The sequence below is a fragment of the Mustela nivalis genome (genome assembly GCF_964662115.1).
Source record: "Mustela nivalis genome assembly, chromosome: 16".
In the NCBI taxonomy this organism is placed as follows: Eukaryota; Metazoa; Chordata; class Mammalia; order Carnivora; family Mustelidae; genus Mustela; species Mustela nivalis.
In genome coordinates, this window is record NC_139035.1 from 68,015,208 (window position 1) to 68,024,870 (window position 9,663).

The window sequence follows — 9,663 nt, forward strand, 5'->3', positions numbered from 1 at the left end:
CCGCGCTCCGGCCGCCCTCAGAGGGGACGCGCACTCGGTTCGGGTCTAGAACGCGTGCACCCCAGCAGGCAGTCAGCTCGCGTGAGTACGTGTTTGGGGAGCAGAAGAGTCAGCTCCCGTGTGCAGGCAGGACCGTCGGACAGCAGCCAGCCTCCCTCAGCCCTGCGCGGCCCCTGGCCCCCCACCCCAGGAGCAGCTTGGGTGCCCCTGCCCGCCAGGAGCACTCAGAGGGTGCCCAGGCCCCCACAGGAGCTCAGCGGATCCCAGGAGGGACACGCGACCTCAGATGCTCCTTCCCCGCTGATGGTCAAGGTCCTCAGCCGCAGGACTCGGCTGCGGCATTTCTGGTTGGTCGGTGGCGGGGGCTCGGTGCCCTTAGAAGCTTGTGTCCGTTTCTCTCGTGGGCATTGAGCCCCTTAGTCTTGTGCCAGGCTGTGTGCTGTCAGTCAGCTTCAGAGTCCGCACCGAGGCTGTCCTTTAATGCTGCTTTCCCGAGCACACGGGCCTCCCGTTCCCGCCCACGATGCTGCCACCCGGCGGGCCGTGACCTGCTGGCCTCACCCGGGCCGAAGAGTCCCGGGGGCCCCGGCGGCTCGCTCCATGACATGGCCCTGCGGGGGCCCCAAGGGGGGAAAGAAAAGGCAAACGTTTCTCTGGCTCCTTGATCCTGGGAAACAGGAAACGGTGCTGCGGAGAGAGGGCGTCTCGGCAGGTCACTCTTCAGAATGCGCCGGAACCTTCTGTTTGTCTCGGCCCCAGGCCCCTGTGGCCCCTGTGCGCGCCCTGCCGTCGGCCGGCCCTGTGACTCGCCCCGGCGACGGTCTCCGCCGCGCCCTCCTCCTGGCTGGACTCGGGGCTCGGTGACGCCGCCGGAGCCCGTGTGTGCTCGGTTCGGGTCAGCGCAGGCTTCGCGGCGTCTGTCTGCGTCTCGCTTTGCTCCTCCGTAAAACGGGGGTCGCCCCAGGGACTGGCGGGTTTGTGGGGAGCAACCCTCATGCGCAGGAGGCGCTCAGACCTGCGCCCGGCCTGGCCCGCGTCCCCGTCCTGCCTCCTGGGGGCCTCCCGCACCCGAGGCTGAGGCTCCGTCTGGCCACCTGATAGGGTGAAGCCTTTGTTCAGTGACGGGAAGATCAGGGTGGACGCCGTGGCTCTGCCGCTCCAGCCGCTCCCCAGCAACCCCCGCGCAAGTGTCCATGGCCGCCCCCGGCGCTCCTGGCTCGGCCGGCCTCCCGGGCAGGGCGCGGGGGAGCGGGGGCTCTGCCGTGGTCCTCGCCACCGAGACAGGCTTTTTCTCCCGGGTTTCTGTGACGCCTGCCCCGGAACCTAAGCACCCAGGAAAAGCGAAGAATTTACCCGTCAGGAGAAGCCGGCGGAGGTACGCAGTCTACAGAGAGAGCCGGGGCCGGGGGGGGCCTCCCTCGCTCCCCTCCCTCGTCCAGGAGGCTCCCGTCCACTCGGGGCCGGACAGACCCGCGTCCGCTGCTCGCCGGGCGCTCCCTGTCTCTGGCGTCCGCTCCCCACCACCTGCTTCCTTTCAGGCGAGGAAGCACCAGAAGTGGGCAATTAAGTCGTCGAAAACCATTTTCACAGTGGATTTTTACTGAACAAGAAAGCTGTGTTTAAGTCACTTAGACATTTCTGAGAAGACCGAGCTGTTCTTTCAAAAACATCACTTCAGCGCCAGGGAAAAATGTAATCCAGCCGCAGTAATAAATTTTAAAACCTACACACACAGAAGTGCGCGGCCTGGACAACGGTGCCTCCCAGGCCTTCCCCCACGCCTCAGCACCCTTGCAAGATCCCATCTGCTGTGTCGGTCGAAGGAGAAGCCCCGGGCTCCGCGGCTTCGTGAAGATCTTTCCTGGCGGCTGCCTCGGTTTCTCCCAGGCAGAGTGACGGACCCGCAGCCCCGGCCTGTGGGCCTGGCCCGTCTGCGTGGCTCACAGAAAGGGGGGTCTTTCCTCACAAAGCCTTGTTTCCTCTTGCTCTTGTTACTGTCTGTGTTTGGATTAAAATTTTGTCCCCTGCCATCCGGATGCCGTCGACGCGTCCCGGCTCCGGGGAGAGCCGGTGGCATCAGCGGTGTCCACGTCAACGGAGGACAGCCTCACAGGTCGGAGCGTGGGGTCGCCGCGCCCACAGAGGAGCCCGGCTTGGTGAGGACGCGCCGTTGGCTTCACAGCCAAGGATCTTCACTGATTTTCAGATGCTGCTTTGAAATGGTGTCAGTTTTAAGCCAATTACATTTACGTGTAAAATTACAGTGTAAATGTTTTTGGCCGTTTGGAAAAGAACACAATGGGCTGGCCAAGGCCTCCCGCTCCATTTGTGGGAAAGGCATTTCCTCAAAGAGACCTTTTAAAATCTCCAGCTGATGGGAAAGCTGTTCAGTGTCTGAACCCCGGAAAGGCACCGGGCGGTAAGAGGAAATGTCAGGTGGAGCGTGAGGCTCTGCTCGCCCACGGGGCGCCCGACCCCCGGGGCTGGGGGTGCGGGCTGGGGCCAGTCTGAAGTCATTAAGAGGGAAACAGCTCCGGCCCATCCACTGTGTCCAAGACGGGAGTCCTAGGAGATGAACCGTGACCCTCCTTTCTAAGAGTTTGTGAATCAGGGAAGGGAACCACAGATCTGGGCTAAACCGTGTCCTTATAAAGTAGACGGTCTCAGCCGCCGCCAGAGAGAGTCCACGAAACCAGGAAACCACCTGCAACCCGCTTGCCTTATTTGTCTTCCCAGATCAAGAACGCAGCAGCCAACGTCCTCCGGGAAACGTGGCTCATCTACAAGCACACGAAGCTGCTGAAGAAGATCGACCACGCCAAAGTCAGGAAGCACCAGCGCAAGTTCCTGCAGGCCATCCACCAGTGAGTAGGCGGGGCGCCCGCCGGCCGTGCCCAGCACCTCCCGACCCGGGGCGCGGGGGAGACCTGTGCAGGGTCCCCGACAAGCCCTGGGGGCCGTGAGCTGCACCCAGATCGCTCTGTTTCTCCGTTTGCGGCAGCCGCAGCCGGAGCGCCCAGGCAGGATGCTATGGGGGGAGAAGGGTACGAGCCTGTGGGGACACCCCTGACATGCCCCCGGGGGCACCTGCGGTTAATGCTCTCCAGAACAGAGGCCCTTGATCGTGGCGTGGAGGAGAGAGGAAGGTGGTCTGGGGCGGGGGCTTCAGGGGGCACCGAGCCAGGGAGATGGCCTGGTAGTAGTGGCGAGGACGGCAGTCACTGCCTGTAGACGAGATCCGCTTTTCTGGGGACCCGGGAAACCGTGACCAAAGCCCCACGACCGAGGCCCCGTGACCAAGACTGAAGCCCCGTGATTGAGTCCCCATGATTGTGACCAAAGCCCCGTGACTGACGTCCCATGATCGAGGCCCCGTGATCAAGTCCCCATGATCATAACTGAGGCCCCATGACTGTGACCGTGGCCCCGTGATTGTGACCGTGGCCCCTGGGAATCACGCTGCGTTCCAGACGCAGGTGCACTGGTTCAGTTGTGGAATGTGCAGGTGAGGCTAAGCCGTCGTGGGCTGAGGGGTGCAGCACTCACGTCTCTTCCCCACAGACTGAGGAGCGTCAAGATGGAGCAGAGGAAGCTGAGCGACCAGGCCAACACGCTGGTGGACCTCTCCAAGGTGAGTGGCGGAGCCCGGAATGTGCCTGGGCTCTCAGCTCTCCCCCGTGGCTGCCAGGACCCAGCCACGTCCCAGCTACGCGGTGCCGAGCAGCGAGAGCAAGGACAGCCCGTCCTTGGGCAGAGGAGTCCAGGGCTGGGTTCCTGCCAGGAGTTCTACTGCCGGGAAGCCCAGCCATGGTCACAGTGCGGCCACAGCTCTGCCCACGCCCGTGGGTCTGTCTGTGCCCATGGGTGGGTCTGTCCATGCCCATGAGTCTATCTGTGCCCGAGTCTGCCCACGCCCGTGGGTCTGTCTGTGCCCGTGGGTCTGTCCGCGCCTGTGGGTCTCTCCATCTGTAGCCCGTCATCTCATGCTGTGCAGTGATGATGCCCCAAGAATGAGCTCGACTTGCAGGGAAGCAGCCTACCAGGCCCGCCTGGGGACACGGGGGCCACACTGCCCGGCACGTGGTGGTAACACCTGGCAGTTCATTTGCTGCTTCCTCTAATCCTTCCAGACCAGCTTTTCCGGCCCCTGGCTGGTGGTGGGGAGGGCATTACTTTACTTCTCAAGAGGGAGGTTCCCCCACGGTGAGCATAAAGGCCGGGTCAAACGCAAGAACCCTGGGAGCCCCAGGACTCAGCGCCCCATGGCCTTTCAGCCGTTCCGCACTTCTGGTGCAAACCGGCCATAAATCCCGCGAGCTCCATAAAGAAGCCCGCCTCTCCTCTCGCAAACACGGCAACCAGGAACGGAGGACGCCCCGCGGGCTGAGCTGGGGCTGCTGCTCCCCCAGCACGGCCCCTCCCCTCGCAGCCTCTCTGTAAAGATTGTACTTCAAGCGTTCAGCCCGGGGCCAGGCTGGCGGAACATTCCGGCCGCGCCAGTTGTCATCATGGAACCCGTTCCCTGGGTGACCCAGAGCGAATCTCGGGCGGCCTCGCAGCCTGTGGGAGGAGAGGCAGTTGCTGTTGTCAGCCCACGTGCAGGCGCCTTGCTTGGTGACGGGCTCAGGCCCGAGCCAGGGCCTCCCCAGCCGGGCAGGGGGACTGCGGCAGGGCCAGTGTGGGCGCACGGCTCCGGGACGCCCTCGGGCCTGTGTGCCGACGGCCGGCTGCTGCCGCGGAGCTGGGGCCCTAGAGCCTGGACGTGGGGACGGCAGGGGACACTGGATGGTGGGTGGGAAGCCCCCAGGTTCTCGGGTATCAGGAAGCACCAGAAGTAGGTTTACAAGGCATTTCTTAGAATGACAGAAGGAAGCCTCATTCCAGAGCCCCAGAGCGGTGGGCCAGACTCGAGGGGGGCCATGGAGAAGGGGCCACAGGCAATCCCCACGTTGGGGGAGGGGCTCACCCTCTCTTTCCTCTCCTGTGCAAGAGCCTGCTTCAGGTCTGTCCCCTGCTGACCCCTCTGCACTGTGGCTTCTGTCTCCCAGCAGACACGGGAGCCCTGTCCAGAGAACTCCTGCTCTCACTCTGGCCGCTGGTGAGGACACAGTGGCCTCCTGGTGGTCTTGGCTCTAAACTCTCAGAGATGAGGTGACTGGCCAGCCCGGTCACAGGTCCGCACTCGAGCCAGCCAGCGGCAGCCAGGAGGGCCGTGCAGGGCAAACCCAGCCGTTTTGGCAGCGCGAGGCAGGAGTGCTCAGCCTCCTGCACGCCCCAGACTTTCTCCCACAAGAAGCTGGCTCTCCCGCCTCCCCCCTCCCCTGGCAGGACACACTGTCGCTGATGGTCTCCTGGGAACATCGGCAAACCGACATCCAGCCTGCGTCGCGTCAGTACCTCTCACAGCACCTCCCAGAGACGCAGCCCCGGGGGCAGCGGGCTGGACGTCCCGGGAGCCTCGTGCCTCCGACGGCCGCCCTTGCCCTGGCCAGTCGGGCTCGGGGACCCACATGGCGACTGAAACCCCATCAGTAATTGGCAGTGAATTGCCTGGAAGAAGAGGTGTGTAGGGAAGGGCGAAGGGGGCCTCTGCAGGACTGCCGTGGGGACGGGCGAGCCCAGATGCAGGGGCTTTGCCTCCACCCGCTCGTTCCCTCCCCGGGACTCACCCGGGCCCCTGGCTGCAGCTCAGTGTGTTTGGGTCCACGTGCCCCCTGCCCCCCACCCCGCACCTTGTCCCCAAGCAGCAGAGCAGGCGACGTGGCCGTGTTCTGTCTGTGCTGTGTCCTCCGGGCCACCAGCTTCCCACCCCTGCTCCTCAGTCCTCGCTAGGTCAGGAAAACGGCATACGGGCTGGAGATGCCATTTTCCGGAGGGAACAGCGACCTCCCAGGGCGGCAGTGCGGGCAGGACTTGGTCTTTTCGGGCTGGCGGCAGTTTCTCTCACTGGAACGTAAACAGAATTCCTAGCATCTGGGGCTCGAGGACCCAGGAAGACAGCGTCTGTGGGGACTCTGGTCACCGACACGGAGGTCTTGCAAGTGGTAGTTCTCATGATGAGCCCTGACGAGGAGGCAGGATCCAAAGGGACAAAGTGGCCACCCTGAGGTCCAGCAGCCGAGACCCAGGGCCCAGGCCCCGCGCAGGCACAGGAGGGAGTGGCCTGGATGTCCTGGGAGCCTCATGCGTCCGATGGCCCCCCTTGCACTTGCCGAGTCTGGTCTCCACCCGGGCGTCCTGCCCCGGCCCGGCTGCCTCCCTGCCACCTCTGTGGTGGCCCCGTCCCCACCCCTCTCCAGCCCTCGTGCTTTGTCACCTTCTACTCTGCCTTTCTCTCTCACCTCCATCCTCCCCACCCCCGCGGCCGTGGCTTCAGAAGTTTTTGCAACTGGCTTGGAGTAACTTGGAATTTCGGGCAAATAGGATTGCGACGTGACCGGCAGGGGACCCTCAGCCCTGAGGGCCACACTACCTGGGAGGGGGCGGGGGGCCCAGAGCAATGGCCTGCAGCCACTGGGAGTGGGAGACCCAGGGGCTGAGGGTTCGCAGGGCGGTCACTTGTTAGCTGGCAGGGAAGCATAGCCGTCACATAGGTGACTGCTCTCGGGGCTAATTATAACCAGAAAGTGGCCTGATGGGGGAGCCATCGGGCCACGGGACAGCCTTGGGGGTGCACCTGCGGGAGGTACAGGTTGGAGCGCAGGTGGCCCGGTTGCCACTGAAGGAGCCGGTTCGAGGGGTGTGGGAGGGCTCAGTGGGGCTTTGTGCTGGGGCAGTTGGGGCTCCCAGATCTGTGGTCGGGCAGCCGGAGGGAACGGTGCCCGGGCCTGAGCCCCCTCTGTCAGCTCTGCTCTGAGCCAGTTTTATGACCTAATTCTCAGAAGCCAAGTTCAGTGGATTCCTTTTAAGAGTCCTTTGTGTCTCAGCGCCCTGGGGGCTCCCCCACGGGCCCCTGCCCTCCCACAGGTTCACTCCCAGGCAGTCCCGGGTGGGGGCCCCCAGGGTCTTCCTTCCTTCCCTCCGGCCACACAGTCTCCTTGGTAAATGCTGAGAAACCTTCTAGGTACCTGGGAATGGTTCGTGTTGTGACACGTCTGTTCCCATCAGTGGAATTCCTACATCGGCCGAGGGAGGAAGGGACCCGGACGTGCCTCCCTCGCTCACCCGTTTGTCCGAGGACCCCCTTCAGGGACAGCCCCCGCCCCGAGGCGTGCGTCTGTATGTTTGTGCGTCTCTTAGTTGAGCATCTCCCACGAGCCAGGTGCTGTTTTAGGCCCTTGAGACACATCAGTGACACGGCCAGCAAAGGCCGGTCCCCTGAAGGAGGTCCCTCTCAGAGGGTGACGGCAGCCTAGCCCAGGTGCTGCAGAACCTGGAGGTTCTGTCGCTCGTGCAACAGAAGGTGGGAGAAAAGGGGGCAAGCTGAGCGGGTTAGCAGGATCGGGATGGGGTGCCGTGTGGAGCAGGGCCAGGACTTGGGGAGACAGCAGTGAGGGGGCACGGTTACTGCTGGGCCCGTTCGAGAATGAAGGAGACAGGACAGGGCCGGGGGGTGGTGTGAACCGCAACAGACAGACAAAGGCCTCCGCCGGCCCACGGGAGCTCTGGGGGTGGACTGGCCCTTCAGGATGTCCCAGATGGGAAGCAGACCTCTCGTGGCCCAGGCAGTCGGGGGGCTGCGATCCCACACGGCGGGTCCGTGTGTCTGCGGACCAGGCCGGCGGTGAGTCGCCGCGTCCGGCATGTCTTCCGGCGGCTGTGCTGCCGACATCCGACGGGCAATAGCGTCATGACCTGTGATGTTATTACTCCTGTTTTATAAGGAAGCCAAGGCTCAGTCTTGTCCTGGCCCACGGCAAGTCCCCGCGCCGTCCACCGCCCAGCATGGCGCCCCCTGACCGCCAGGCTCCCGCAGCCTCTGAGCCGAGAAGGAGATAGGACAGGGCCGGGGGGTGGTGTGAACCGCAAGGACGCAAGGACGCGGGGACCGGCGAGACTTGCCCGTCTTCTTCCCCGGGACGGGCCCCCCACCCCCTGCGCCCCTGCCCCGGGCTGTGTTCCCACCTGCACTGCGGGTCTCCTTGTGGGCAGCCCGGGCCGCATGTGCTGGTGTGGACGCGGCTCCTGCTGTGATCTCGGCGCGTCCTTCCTCCAGCCGGGGGCCGCCTGCGCTAACCGCGGGGTCCCGTCCCCCGTGTCCCCGTCCAGATGCAGAGCGTCATGTACGACCTGATCACGGAGCTCAACGACCGGAGTGAGGACCTGGAGAAGCAGATCGGCAGCCTGGAGGCCAAGCTGGAGCACCTGGCCGCCGGCTTCGGCTCCCTGCCCCTGGTCATCGCCGACGCCCTGCGCCAGCAGCAGCAGCTCCTGTCCGCCCTCGCCGAGGCCCGGGCCGGCCCCGCGGGCGCCACCCGCACGCCCCCGCCCTCCGACAGCCCCCTCGGGGTCAGCTCCACCTCCTTCCCGACCCCGTACACGAGCTCAAGCAGTTGCTAGATAACCCCCTCCAGAAGCATTACCCATAGGTCTTAAGATGCAAATCAACTCTCTCCTGGTCACTTTGCCACCCAGGACCCACGGGACCAGGGACCGTCAAGAGGAGAGACCGAGCTAATGACCCGGCTCGTGTCCATTCAGCGCGCTTGGTTCGATATGCCTTGAAACCAGAAATCTAATCTCTGTTTAGGTGCCTCCGCTTGGGAGCAGGAAGAGGAAGTGGCAGGACCCGGCCCCAGGCGGCGCCCTGGCTGCAGGGCTGGGGCGGAACAGAAATCCACGCTCCATCTCAGGTCTCGGGGGAGGGCCGGGGGCGGGGCGGGTGCAGCAGGGCGGCCCACGGAGGAGCCCAGGACAGGGTCCCTCGGGGGTGGTGTCAGGCTTGGGCGGGGGTCCCTCACCACTGGGGTCCTGAGCACACCCCTCTCCACGCCATTTGTCTCAGAAAGCTTCTGGGCGACAAAAGGCAGGGAGAGCCCCACAACCTGCCACAACAGACGTGCTTTCCTCCCGTCCTTTAACCAGTCATAAAACCCAATTTAGACTAAAAAAGAGAGAGAGAGAGAAATAAAAAGCCAGATTTTGCTGTGTGTCTACAAGTGTGTGCACGCACACCCCTACACTCAACGCAGGCCTGGCCTGGCTTGAGCCCGACCCGAAGAGACGGGGGCCTGACACTTGTCCCGCACACAGCCGGCACCAGACGCATGTGGAGTTGGCTTGAATCCGAGTGTGGGTGCCTTCAGCTCAGGTAGTCTGCGGGCATCGGGCACATTCTGGGCTTCCCTGAAGATGGGGACCCCTGCAGACACGGCCCAGGCGCCCGGCCTGGACGCACACCAGCCTTGAGGGGTTTGAGACGAATGCCGGCCACCCTTGCCGGCTTCTGGAGAGAGAAGCAGCCTTCTGAAAATAACAGCCTGTGCCGAATTTTCTCCTTATATCCAAACAGCTGTGTTCCAGGGGAGCAGGTGACCATGTGTCCATGTGGGGAGGGGGCGTGTAAACACAGGTGCAGCCCCGGGAGACCCCCTGGAGGCGGTGCGGGGCCTCCACTCAGCCTCACGCACCCAGCAGCGCTGCTCCTGCCCCAGGGGTTAGGAGCGTAGAGGGGTCCAGTGCCTCCCTGAGAGCAGAGCCGGGACACGTGGTGGTGAGAGGCCC

The 9,663-nt window shown here is 64.1% G+C and overlaps 1 protein-coding gene across 3 annotated transcripts in view; it reads left to right on the forward strand.

The window, feature by feature from the left end:
* The window catches only part of KCNN3 (potassium calcium-activated channel subfamily N member 3), a 114,962-nt gene extending 105,877 nt beyond the window's left edge, over nucleotides 1-9,085 (forward strand). For 2 of the 3 annotated variants that reach the window (XM_082703575.1, XM_082703574.1), the window contains exons 6-8: nucleotides 2,737-2,864; nucleotides 3,562-3,631; nucleotides 8,209-9,085. In XM_082703575.1, the coding sequence (XP_082559701.1) occupies nucleotides 2,737-2,864; nucleotides 3,562-3,631; nucleotides 8,209-8,499 (489 nt within the window). In that variant the 3' untranslated portion in view covers nucleotides 8,500-9,085. The remainder of the gene's footprint in view (nucleotides 1-2,736; nucleotides 2,865-3,561; nucleotides 3,632-8,208) is intronic. The other variant, XM_082703573.1, reaches the window with a different exon arrangement.
* Nucleotides 9,086-9,663: the final 578 nt, after the last annotated feature.